The 13,739-nt window shown below is 42.0% G+C and overlaps 1 protein-coding gene across 4 annotated transcripts in view; it reads left to right on the top strand.

Annotated features, from left to right (window-relative positions):
* Positions 1-3,087: 3,087 nt before the first annotated feature.
* DYNC2H1 (dynein cytoplasmic 2 heavy chain 1) overlaps positions 3,088-13,739 on the top strand; it is a 410,146-nt gene continuing 399,494 nt past the window's right edge. For all 4 annotated transcript variants that reach the window (XR_010923568.1, XM_067567730.1, XM_067567720.1 and 1 more), the window contains exons 1-4: positions 3,088-3,521; positions 7,783-7,953; positions 8,933-9,068; positions 9,440-9,558. Coding sequence is in view for 3 of the 4 variants with exons in the window: in XM_067567730.1 (XP_067423831.1) it covers positions 3,315-3,521; positions 7,783-7,953; positions 8,933-9,068; positions 9,440-9,558 (633 nt within the window). In the remaining variant the exon portion in view is untranslated. The remainder of the gene's footprint in view (positions 3,522-7,782; positions 7,954-8,932; positions 9,069-9,439; positions 9,559-13,739) is intronic.

Below are 13,739 nucleotides of genomic sequence, written 5' to 3'. Positions count from 1 at the left end.
GTAAACACTGGAATTACATGGGGCCTTAAGAAACTAGATGACCTCTTGAGGTCCCTTTCAAACCTAATATTCTATGATTCTAAATAAAGTTCAGTTTCATGCCAATACTCAGGTATGACACAGCCTTATAATATAGGGACAGAAGTAAACTGAATCTTTCATTAAAGCAGAGCAAAGGAAGTTCCTGAATCCTTTAACTATGAGAGTTGAACAAAGATAGGATAAAATGTTTCCAAACTTTTCTGAAGCATATAGAGTTGCTGAGAAACTGGAAAGGGTGAAATCCTTCACACTGCTACATGTGGCAGCCCCAGAGGCACTGGGGAGCTGCAATACAGTGCAGTAGTTTTTAACTTTTTTTCATTTGTGGACCCCTACAAATTTTCAAATGGAGATATGGACCCGTTTGGAAATCTTAGACATAGTCTGTGGACCCCCAAGGGTCTGCGGACCATAGATTGAAAACTACTGTTCTATGGTAATGACAACCTTTCACAGACTCCTTAGACATAGTCTCTGAACACACAGGAGTCTGCAGACCACAGGTTGAAAGCCATTGTGCTAGTGGGAAGATGAAGGGAACTGGAAACCGCTAGCCAAAGTAATTAAAACATTTCAAAGATATGTGATCCACCCAAGAATGTCATATGGGAAAGTAATATTTTCTTTATATGAAGTTAGTTTCTGGGTCAGCTAACAAACAAAGCTAAATCATGTGACTCTGAACATTTAACACATGGGGTTAATTAGAGTCTGAAATATGTGTAGTATAACTGAAAGCCAAGTTAAAGCAAGGTTATTGAAATAAATTGACTTTACATTGCAAAGAAGAGTGGATATTACAAAAATAGTAAAAACTGTGCTTTCCAAATGAAAGTATTAGCAAAAAGTGAATGAACAGGAGAGTACCTAATTAAAAATGCATATTAATTGGCAATGAAAACATCAGAAGCAGCAAACATGCTCCAGATGGTGGAAGCGTGGTAACAGGAAGACACTGAATAAAAAGTGACCATGTGATTGGAAAGTTATCAAAATTCAGAGATTATAATTACTGAAGATTTAGTTTGTGATTTGTATTTTTGTTGTTTATTATTATTGTATTTATTTGTATGACACCTGCATTGAGAGGCTTCAGTCAGAATCAGAACCCCATTGTGCTTTACAAATATCCAGCAAACAATCTCTTCTCTAGGAATTTAAGACAGGATACAACAGTTGACCATAGTAGACACAAGAAAGATGAGATCAACACTAATGATAATATAATAGAACCTCAGAGTTATGAACACCTTGGAAATGGATGTTATTCATAACTCTGAAATGTTCCTAATTCTGAACAAAACGTTACAGTTGTTCTTTCAAAAGTTTACAACTGAACATTTACTTAATATGGCTTTGAAACTTTACTATATAGAAGAAAACTGCTGCATTTAACCATCTTTATTTAAATGAAACAAGCACAGAAACAATGTCCTTACCTTGTCATATCTTTAGTTTTAAACACTCCCTTAATTTTTTTAGTAGTTTATATTTAACACAGTACTGTACTGTATTTTTTTTGTCTGTTGCTTTCTGATTGCACACTTATGGTTCCAAATGAGATGTGGTTAACTGGTCAGTTTGTAACTTTGAGGTTCTACTGTACATAATTGCACAAATTAGCTATGTGCATAGTTTGTAGATGTTCAGGCAGATTTTTTAAAAAATGAACAGGGGTAATGTCTCTGTACTTGTCATTTACCTAGCCTAGCCATTATTATATCTAGTAAAATTTTCTCAGGGGTAAAGTTTTTTAGTTGGAAAATGAAGTTTTGTGAAAATGAAAGTTTTTTTTTTTTTTTCAAAACTAAATAGAATTCTCTTTTTTGTTGAAAACCCATTTTTATGATTTTTTATAAAACCCCCATTTTACTTGTGGAACATTTTTAACAGAAAACTAAAATGATGTGTACATCAGAATGTTTTGTAGGAAAAAAACATTTCCTAACCAACTTTAATGTTTTTAAGTTTGGTTTTGTGCATTATTTTTCCTTTGAGTAGTAGAAACAACATCAACAAAAGTGGAAAGAGGCAAAAGTAACATGATTTGCTTTTAGAGAGACAAGGTAGGTGAGGTATTGTTTTTATTGTCCCAATTTCTGTTGGTGAGAGACAAACTTTTCAAGCCACACAGAGTGTTTCTTCAGGTCTGGGAAAGGTACTCCAAGCATCATAGCTAAATGTAAGGTGGAACAGATTGTTTAGCATAAGTAATTAGTACATATTCTAAGGGGCCATTCACCTCTGCAGTAATAAAACAGAGAGGGTTAGTGGGTTAGTCCAGATTGTTGTAATAAGTGTCTCTGTTCAGCCCATGATTTTCAGTGGCTAGCAGAGTTATGAATTTAAGCTCCCAGACTTGTTGCAGAGGTGGTAATGGGTCACACTACTTTGATCTTTTAGCATACGCCCTAATTACATTTTAGTACCTCATCCATCTTGTCCCTCTAATATCCCAGGCCTAACTGACTTGGAAAACTAAAACTGGAGCTAGGAAATGGAATGGTTCCTCTTCCCAGCAGTCCTGCCTGTAGCACTTTTGTAAGAGATCGGTGCAGCACGGACGGTAGGGCTGGGGTGCAGGAATGTGGAGGCCGGAGAGGACACCTCCTTGGCGAACGGGCTGCAGCAGAAGAAGGCGAATGATGCAGGACGGTGGCAGCGGCTACGGTGGCACCTGTTTAAGGGCCAGAGGCCGAAGCTGCTAGGCAGGCGCGATGGGACGCGGGGGGATACCGCGGGGGGGTAGGGGAGCGGAGCGGAGGAAGCGAGGCTCGGGGTAATGGTGCTGCGGCCTGAGTGCGCTCCAGAGCCCCAGGGCAAGACCTCCAGCCAAAACCGCCCAGGCACAGCCGGGAGAGCTGCTGTGCTTACGCGCCCGCGCCTCAGGGGGCTGGGTGGGGTGGGTGACGGTAGGAGTGAGGCTCAGCCAGCTCCCCTCAGCTCGTCCTTGAGGATCCGGGGCGAGGATTTTCTATCGATGCGAGCGGGGAGCGGCTAGCGATGGCCTATCTCTTCGATCCCTCCCTTGCCCCCAGCGTCCACGGCAAACGCGCGGCGCGCTCCCGACATTCCAGCTGAGCGCGCGAGCGTCCAGCGGTGCCGCGTCCGCCATTTTCGGTCGCCATAGTGACGGACGGATCCTGGCAACACGGGGACGCCCGGCGGTTCTAGGACGAGGCCCTCGCACTGAGCCCCCGCGTCAGTGACCTGCCATTCCGGTGTGAGCGCTCCTGCCCCGAAACCCCACCGCGGGGGGACACCCCGTCGTCATGTCTCTGGCGGGACAGGGAGACAAGAGGAAACGCTTCATATCGGTCACCGCAGCAAATTATTTCGGCCTGGCGCCATCGGCCGGTGCCACCGACCCGTCCAGTGAGCTCGCTGCCAGCCCCCAGCTAGCCAGCTTCCTGGACGACGGCAACGAGTTCCTCCTCACTGTGCAGCACTCGGGCACCCAGCTCACCGTGTCCAACAAGGTACGTCCTGGTGCGAGCACCCGTGCCGGGCATGGATTGTGCCGTGTGACAGGCCATCTCGGTGTGAGCATCCATGCAGGGCATAGGCTGTGCCGTGTGACATGGCGTCCCAGTGCGAGTACCTGTGGAGACCGTGGGCGCTAGCACGTGACACACTGTCCGGCTATGGGTGTCTATGCAGACCATAGGCGCTGGTGTGTGACATGCTGTTCTGGTGCCCATGTGGACCATGGGATCTGGTGTATAACATGCCATCCTGGTATGTGACATGCCATCTCAGTGCCACTGCCCATGCAGAGCACAGGTTCTGATGTGTGACATGCTGTCCTGGTGCCAGGGCTCTCGTGTGTGACATGCTGTCCTGGTGCCTGTGTCCTTGTGGATCATGGGCTCTGTGTAACATGCCATTCTGGTGTGGGTGTCCATGCAGACTACAGGCACTGGTGTGGACATGCCATTCTGATGAGAATGGTCGGGACGCGTTACATGCCGTGTCCCTACAAGTTTGAGCAGAGTCCCAGATCTTAATGTGTGTCTTTGCAGATCACTAGGTTTGGCATATGACATGCTGACTCCGTGCATGCACAAATAGTGAGGATCTGCAAGGATCTGTACTTGGACCTGGGTTGTTCAACATATTCATAAATGATCCGGAAAAGGGGATGAACAGTGAGATGGTTAAATTTGCAGACAATACAAAGTTACTCAAGTTAGTTAAGTCTAAAGCTGACAGTGAGAAGTTACAAAGGTATCTTGCTAAACTGGGTGACTGGGCAACAAAATGGCATATGAAATTCAGTGTTGATAAGTGCAAAGTAATACATCCTAGAAAAATAATCCCAACTGTACATACAAAATGAATCTCAATTAACGGTTACCATTCAAGAAAGATGTTGGAGTCATCGTGGATAATTCTCTGAAAACATCTTGTCAGAGTGCACTGGCAGTTATCTCATGAAAGATACATTAGAATTGGAAAAGGTGCAGAGAAGGGCAAGAAAAATTATTAGGGATATGAAACAACTTCTATGTGAGGAGAGATTAAAAAGATTGGAACTGTTCAGTTGTGAAAAGAGATGACTAAGAGGCGAATATGATAGCAGTTTATAAAATCATGAATGGTATGGAGAAAGTGAATAGGGAAGTGTTATTTATCCCTTCACGTAACGTGTGAATTAGGGGTCACCGATGAAATTAATGGGCAGCAGGTTTAAAACAAACAAAAAGAAGTACTTTTTCACACAATCCACAGTCAACCTGTGGAACTAGTTGCCAGGGGATGTTGTGAAGGCTAAAAGTATTACTGGGTTCAAAAAGGAATTAGATAAATTCACGGAGGATAGGTCCATCTGTGGCATTTAGCCAAGATGGTCAGGGATGCAACTCCATGCTCTGGATGTCCCTAAACCTGCAACTTCCAGATGCTGGGACTGGAAGACAGGAGATGGATCACTTGACATTGCCTTGTTCTGTTCATTCCCTCCAAAGCATCTGGCTCTGGCCACTGTCAGAGACAGGGTACTGGGCTAGATGGTCCAATGGTTTGACCAAGTATGGCTGTTCTTATGTTCTTATGTCTATATAGACTATGGTCTCTGGTGCGTTACACACTATCCTGATGTGAATATCCTGACACACTATGGGCTCTGGAATCATAGAATCATAGGGTTGGAAGGGACCTCAAGATGTCATCTAGTCCAGTCCCCTGCACTCATGGCAGGACTAAGTAGTATCTAGACCATCCCTCACAGGTATTTGTCCAACCTGCTCTTAAAAATCTCCAATGATGGAGATTCCACAACCTCCTTAGGCAATTTATTCCAGTGATTAACCACCCTGACAGTTAGGAAGTTTTTCCTAATGTCCAACCTAAACCTCCTGTCCTGCAGTTTAAGCCCATTGCTTCTTGTCCTATCCTCAGAGGTTAAGGAGAACAATTTTTCTCCCTCCTCCTTGTAACAACCTTTTATGTACTTGAAAGCTGTTATCATGTCCCCTCTCAGTCTTCTCTTCTCCAGACTAAACAAATCCAGTTCTTTCAATCTTGTCTCATAGGTCATATTTTCTAGACCTTTAATCATTTTTGTTGCTCTTCTCTGAACTTTCTCCAATGTGACATGCTGTCCCAGTACTAGTGTGTATGTAGACCATGCGGTCTAGTGTGTTGCATGCTGTGTCCCTACAAGTTCTAGCAGAAACCCAGATCCTAATGTGTGTCATCTTGTCTCACTGTGAGTGCCCTTGCAGATCACTAGGTTTGGCGTGTGTCATGCTGTCTCAGTGTGTGCACAAACCATGAGACCCAATGTATAGTATTCTGTCTCAGAGCAAACTTCTGCACGGGTGGGTGGGGACATTTTACTATCTTTGTATATAGATAATGGGGTTTGTGTGAAATGTACCATCCAGGTGGAAGTGCACACAAAGATGATATGGCTACTAGGGCTTGTGTAGACCTCTGAGCCCAGTGTGTGGCAAGCCGACTAATGGAAAGCAACTGTGCAGAACAGGGCCCAGTACATACTGTGGCCATGGTGTGCAGCACTTTGTGTTTGTACAAGTTTCCATATAGTTTATGGGACTTGGCACATGGTTTGATCTGAATATCTGTGATGATGAAAGACCTAGCTTATGATGTTCAGAGATACCTGTGTAGGTAACACCTTTGTATGCATAGTGCTCTGTTTTATGTAAATTAGGTGCAGCTCCTGCCAACACTGAACTTTTGGCAAGTTGCTTTTGTTGTCCTCAGTTGCAGAAAATTTGGGGTGCCCCTAACTCAGAGCATTTAAAGTTAATTTTATCCAAAACATTATGCACTATAATATCTTGAGAAATAGGTAACATACATGATTGTGTAAAAAGGTGTCTCCTGTACTGTACATTAGGAAAAGAAAATGGGGTGACACAGACTTTAGTGTTATATGCAAAATATCAATGTTCTGCCTGTTAATTCCAATACTTCATTCTTGAGTTGCATTGTAGGCTTTTTCCCTCTATAATAGAATTTAAGAATAGATTGAAAGATTTATCTCTTGGTCTTGTTTTGGTTGGATTGATAGAAACTTAGTTATTTACACACAAGGGTTTCTAGCAAGTGGGATGGATTGGGGCGTTGGGGAAAGTTCTCTTCGGTGCAGATGGAACCATAGCATGTGAATTGAAAATTATACAGTTATTAGACAAAAGATTGAACTTACTAGCCAGAGACCAACATGAAATATGAGGTGACGGCCCACTAATGGAGTCCAGAGGCAAACTCCTGTGTTGTCAGGGGATCCTCCTCAGATGCTCCATTTTTCATTTTAACCTCTGTCTAGGAAGTATCTGATACATTTAAAACTTCCTTACCATTGTCCTCCTCTGCCTGTTGGAAGGGAGAAAATGATTTTTCTTCCCCCCTAAACCTAGACTCTTGGCTGCTGTGCAGAAGCTGGTATCTTCGCTAGTCTACTTTTTCCTCAGCCTTTGGTTTTATGAGTCTTCTTTTGTGAATAGTTTCAGTGCATGCCTCTGCTGCTTGTAGCTTTGCCAACAAGCTGCACTATGAAATTTACATGAATCTTGTGCTTCTACTGCTGCCTGTCAAATACTGGGTGGCAACATTGAAACTGATGAGAATCATATCAATTTCACTCTCCCATTGCTTGAGGAGTCTATGAGCAGCAGCCCAGACTTTGGAGCTATCTGTCTGCAGACCCAGGAAGATTGCATAGATTCACAATTGAGAAGTTATCTCCAAAATCATGAAGAGTAGAAACTAATTTTTTAAAATGAAAGCTTAAATTCTGCAGCGTCTGATGTCTCTACCACTTGCAAGTGAAAGTTTCCTACTTGCCACTGGAATGTGGGTGAGTGGACTTTTCAATCCCTGCATAGTATAAGTAAAATGGTTACTTGAAGTTAGAACTGGTTGTGGATTTTTTAACAAAATGGTTTTTATCTAAACCACTCAAACCATTTCGTGCCCAGCTCTGCTTATAATGCATAGACCATTTTAAGTATTTGATTGTGTATTATATTTTAGATACCTATTCAGCCCAATGTAAATATCATGTGAAGTTTTGAATTTGTGTACAAATCAAATATGAACAGAATGTTTATCACAAGTCAAGTAACATGACATTTTGTAATTAATGATTTCCTTACTCTAAATTGTATAGAAAGTGCATTTGGGGGCAAAATCCTGTGATTTGCAATTTCTTGTGTTTTCTTTCTTTTTTTTTTTTTTTTTTGATCCTTTTGTTTTTGATCATTATAGGTTGAAGCTGGTGATTCTAAAGATAAAGTGTTGGTATTCTTTAAGCTGCGACCTGATGTTATTACAGAAGATAATCTTCATAGTAATATTCTTGTGTCGTCTATGTTAGATTCACCTGTTAATACACTCTATCAAGCAGTACGACAGGTATTTGCACCAGTATTACTAAAGGTGAGAAATACACTGTTACAGATATTTTTATACATTAAAAATGTGTTCTTACAGATTAATTTCCTCTATTTTCACTATAAATCTTCCCCATCTCATGTTAATTCTTCCCTGAGATATATTATAATTTGCTTTTCTGTTTGTTAGTTTTAAAATTAAATTGAGAGAGAAGTTAAAGAATGAACAGTTTATTTCATTTCCAAGTTAAAAGAGGCACCTTACAGCAATCTTTACATAAGACTGTGTCATTTTTAATATATGTATCAGATATTGTCTCAAGTTCAAAGTCAAGACTGCACAAACCACTGTAACTATTTTACATGGCAAACAGGTGTGCTGGATTCCTAAACTGACTTACATGATTCTGTTTTCCTTTGTGCTGATGGGTTTGCCTGCTTAAATTCCACTATGCATCAATAGGAGAATTCTGAGAGTTTTGCTTAAATGAGGACTGCAGAATTTGGCACAGGGATTGGACAGGGTAGCAGTGCATCTTACATATGAAAATGTAAAAGCTAAACTGAGGATTAATATCTTTTGAAATGATTTCTCCTTTTCCTACTTTGTGATATGGAAGTTACTTGCTTTATTTGGTTTTTCACAAACAAAAGAATATCATGGCTAAATTTCTTTATCTTACCAAAAGAAATTTCAGTGTTTCATAGTTCTCAAGCTCCAATTTATTTCCTGTCATACTATTAGGTCATGTCATACAATCAGTTTTTGAACTGTAGACCATGTTGAAATCAGTAAGGAGTTTTTTCAGAAAATTATTGGCATGATATGGTTCAGTGTTCTGATTTGTCCAACCTGTAAAGAGTTAAGATGTGTTCCCCTGAATTTAAGGTACATCCCCTGTTCCCTTCCGCTATCAAATGAATAATTTTTTTTCATAATCAATTATTTATTTTTGAAAAAACAGATAATAGGAAAATAATAAACAGTTCTAACATGATTTTTATTGCTTGAAACTTTGTTGTAGGATGAGAAATGGAGTAGGGATTTTGACCCCAAACTCCAGAATCTTCTGAGTGAACTAGAGATTGGTTTAGGCACTGTTCTCAGAAGATCAGATCCTAATTACACAGGAACCAAATTCCGTGAAGATGATGTGCGAGGTATGTACTACAATTATTTCTTTTACAACACAATTTAAATTAGAAATGAAATATTTTATTAGATTTGTGAATCCATTTCTCTATCAGTGTGATGCAAGTGTTTTAAGAACCAAAATAAAATAGAACAGATCTTGAAAGGTTGGGAGTACTTTTATGAATTAGGAATTGAGGGCACCCGCTATCTAGCAAGACTGAGTGTATGGCACCGTAATATTAAGCTGATATCATACCTAGACTCAAAAGTTGAAGCAGAATTATATAACTCAAAAGTAAAATTTTCCATTTTGTAATGTGTTTTGCCTAAAGATATTTTCTTGTTATGCATTTGTATCTTAATGATGTAGTTAAGTGCTTTCTGTTTGTATTTGCAGCAATACTTACACCAAATGATGAGTTTCAGTTCTGGATAGAGCGTGCTCATCGTGGAAGTAAATCATGTAGCAAAGAGAGAGCCTCTCATTTTAAAGATCTGTTTGAAGCAATTGCAAGAGTATGTCTTTTTTTATATTTATTCAGCGATGTATTTGTATCAAACTTAAGGCATGTCTACATTATAATCTTAATTTGACCTCGTAATTACTGCAGTGCCTGTTGTGCACACTATCCTCCTTCTGTTGGTGGTGCACGTCCTCACCAAGAGCACTTCCACCCACTGAAGAGGGGCAGCATGGGGCGGTTGAGAGCCAGGGCTCTCAACTCCATGCATTTTCCCGCCAGGAGCCCAGCCCTTCCCCCCCGCCCCTGCGCTTCTCGCCTCCCTCCTCCCAGCCGGAAGTGGAGGGGAAGCCACCCGAGGCTTCTCGCTTCACTGTGCCCAGTTCTCCCAACAGAGAACTGAGAGCCTGGCAGGGCAGCCAGGCTTCTGGTGAAGAGATCTGCACCTGGACTGCGGTCGGCTGCCATGCTCCTGGTGGGGAGCGTGGGCCAAGAGCCCAGGTGGCAGCTGGGTTTTAAGCTGGGAGCCTTGGTGCAGCCAAGCTCCCTGCCATGAGTGGGGAGCTGGAACCCCAGGAGGAGGAAGGGGGCAGCAGGGCTGTTGAGAACCTGGCTGGCAGCCAAAGCCGGGAGCCAGGATGGTAGCCCAGCTGGAAGCAGAGATTTGGCAGCAGCCCAGATGGGGCGCTAGGAGCTGGCTGTGACCCGTCCGTGCCCAGGGTAGCCAACTGATAATGCCAAGGTCAGGGCAGGCTGTAAAAGGAGAACAGATTCTCTCAGCACTGGTGGGTGGCACTGAAGCCAGACTTCCCAACCAGCCACAAACTGCACTTCTGAATACCCACAGAAGCCAGTACACAAATGCACACAGCCCCCTTTACTGCATTTCAGCTCCAGGCTCCCAAATCAGCACTAGGTCCAGTAAATAGACCAGTTGTTTAAACTCTATGCACTTTACTGAAAAGGTTCTCTGTGACCTCAAGGGGTCAGCCGCAGTACCAGTTCAATATAAGTTTGGATCTTACCTAAAATACCACGCTGGCAGCCAATCCTTTAGTAACTAAAACTAAAGGTTTATTGCAAAAAGAAAGAAATAAACCATAAGAGAAATGTAAAAGGGTCAAAGCAAATCACATACATACAAATGATTAAAAGTCCATATACATCAGGTTTCTGGAAGAAATGTGGAGTTGCAGGCTTGTATAGTTCCCATCTGGTACACATCCAGTACCTGGATGGATCTAAGTCCTTCGGTTCAGCTGCAAGATGAATTGATCCAGAGGTAGGTGTGTGTCAGTAACTGAACAGGAACAAAGGCAAAATGGATTCTGTGGTTTGATCTTATATTCTCTCTGTCCTGGGCCATGCGGCCTGGGGAAAGTCACAAGAACTAAAATAACGAGAGTTCTGTGGCACTTTAAAGACTAACAAATTTAATTTTTGTAGGCATAAGCTTTCGTGAGACTCAGCTCACTTCGTCAGATGCAGAGGTAGAATGATACAGTAAATAGGAAACATAGATATACAAGTGCATAGAGAACAATGGGGGAGGTGGATGAAAGCCGGGTACTTGAGGGCTAATGGCAGTCATTGAATAGGAGGTGAGAATGGGTGAGCAAAGCAATTACCTCTTGTAATGAGAGAGCCATTCCAAATCTCTGTTTAAACCCAGTATGAATGTGTCAAGTTTGCAGATCATTTCTAACTCAGCAGTTTCTTATGCGGGTGCCCATAGCTGTGCCACTGACTTGAAGGTATAGATTGCCTCCAAATCTGAAGTAGTTGTGGGTCAGGACAAAGTAACAAAGTTCAACTGTGAGGTGTGACATATGGCCCCACAGTATGCCAACATTTTTATGGCTGACCTAGAACAACGCTTCCTCAAAACACGTCCCCTAACACCTCTTCTTTACCTACGCTACATTGATGACATTTTCATCATCTGGACCCACGGGAAAGAGTCCCTCAAAGATTTTCACCGGGATTTTAATAATTTCTATCCCACTATCAACCTCAGCCTGGACCAGTCCACACAAGAAATCCACTTCCTGGACACTACAATAAAAATAAAGGACAGTCACGTGAATACCACCCTATACCGAAAACCAGCTGACTGCAATATGTATCTTCATGCCTCCAGCTTTCACCCTGGATACATTACACGATCCATTGCCTACAGCCACGCCTTAAGATACAACTGGATTTGCACCGATCCCTCAGACAGAGACAAACACCTACAGGATCTCTATGAAACATTCCTAAAACTACAATACCCATCTGGAGAAGTGAAGAAACAAATTGACAGAGCCAGACGGGTACCCAGAAGTCACCTACTACAGGACAGACCCAAAAAGAAAACAACAGAACCCCACTGGTCATCACCTACAGTTCCCAACTAAAATCTCTCCAACACATCATTAAAGATCTACAACCTATCCTAGCAGATGATCCATTTCTCGCTCAGGCAGTGGGCGACAGACTCATCCTGTCTTACAGACAGCCCCCCAGCCTGAAACAAATACTCACCAGCAACCATACACCCTACAAAAAGTCCAACCCAGGAACCTATCCCTGCAGCAAACCCTGTTGCCAGCTCTACCCACACATCCACTCTAGTGACAACATCACTGGTCCTAACCACATCAATCACACCATAAGGGGTTCATTCACCTGTACATCCACTAATGTTATATATGCCATCATGTGCCAGCAATGCCCCTCTGCAGTGTACATTGGCCAAACTGGACTATCACTACGCAAAAGGATAAATGGACACAAATCAGACATAAAAAATAATAACATCCATAAACCAGTGGGAGAACACTTTAATCTCCCAGGGCACACTGTCACTGACCTGAAAGTCGCCGTACTTCTCCAAAAAAACTCCACAAACAGACTTCAAAAAGAAACTGCTGAGTTAGAAATGATCTGCAAACTTGACACATTCAAACTGGGTTTAAACAGATTTACTGTATCATTCTACCTCTACATCTGATGAAGTGAGCTGAGTCTCACGAAAGCTTATGCCTACAAAAATTAAATATGTTAGTCTTTAAAGTGCCACAAAACTCTCGTTGTTTTTGCTGTATACAGACTAACACGGCTACCCCTCTGAAAGAACTAAAATGGAGTCCAGAGTTACATGGGCCAATCCTAGTAACTCTTCAGGTATGCCTGGGGTTTCTTCCTGGGCCCCTTGCCTCTGTGAGTGTCTTAATGGGCCATTAAGCAGGCTATTGTCTTGCCGCCTCTCTGTCTGAGGTGTGTCCCAGCCAGCCCAAATTGACATAAAGAAATATCAAATGCATCCATAACTTTCACTTTACATATAATACATGAATATAAGTATTATTATCTTACTCAGCACGATATATCTCTTCTAACAGTACCTGACATGATATATCTCACATGAATCGTTATGATTCTGCCATACTGATTTCACAAAATATACTAAATACCGCCCCACTCAAGTCAGCCTGCGTGACACCCCCAACGTGAGACTGGTGTAGAAAGGAGTAATCAGAGCTCCTGAATACACCTCAGGGCGCCCCCTTATCCAGACAGCGTGACACTGGCTTTCTTGTAAATTTCACGGTTGTGTCGCCCTGACTACACCGACATAAGTCCTACGCCTCTGGGGGAGGTGGAGTTATTATGTCAATGTAGCAGGGCATTTACAACGGTGGGACAAGGCTGTAGTATGTACACTGACGTAATTATGTCAATATAAGCTCGTAAGCTACCTTACATCGACCTAACTGGGTACTGTTGACCAGGCCTCAGTAAAGAATTTACTCAATTTGTGAAATTGTATGAGATGTTCAGAAGTACAAAGTCTTGGGCAAAATTCTAGCTGTTACTCTTCTGCATCTCCCACTGACTTTAGTAGGGGTTGCTCAAGTTTAATTCAGAGCAGAATGTGTCCCCTTCAATCCTAAAATTTGTCTTAAAGAGATTAATATTAATAAAGGAATGGTAAGAAGATTAAAAATGGGATGATAGTTTTTTATTATTATTATTAATCAACACAAGATGATGATTGTGGTCTCTGCTCTGCCAAGTGTTAAGCACTTGAATCATTTTACTCACATGAATAGTTCCACAGAAGTCAATGAGAGTATTCCCATGAATAAAGTTACTCACATCCTTATTTTTTTGGAGGATTCTGTCTTATATTTTTAAGTGTTAAAATAAAGACCTGGCATATCTGTAAACAGGAAAATGGCTCAATTAACA

This window comes from Emydura macquarii, unplaced genomic scaffold (genome assembly GCF_026122565.2).
Source record: "Emydura macquarii macquarii isolate MOO-44397 ecotype Brisbane River unplaced genomic scaffold, CSIRO-AGI_Emac_v2 contig_318, whole genome shotgun sequence".
In the NCBI taxonomy this organism is placed as follows: Eukaryota; Metazoa; Chordata; order Testudines; family Chelidae; genus Emydura; species Emydura macquarii.
This window is presented reverse-complemented; position numbering and strand designations above follow the sequence as displayed.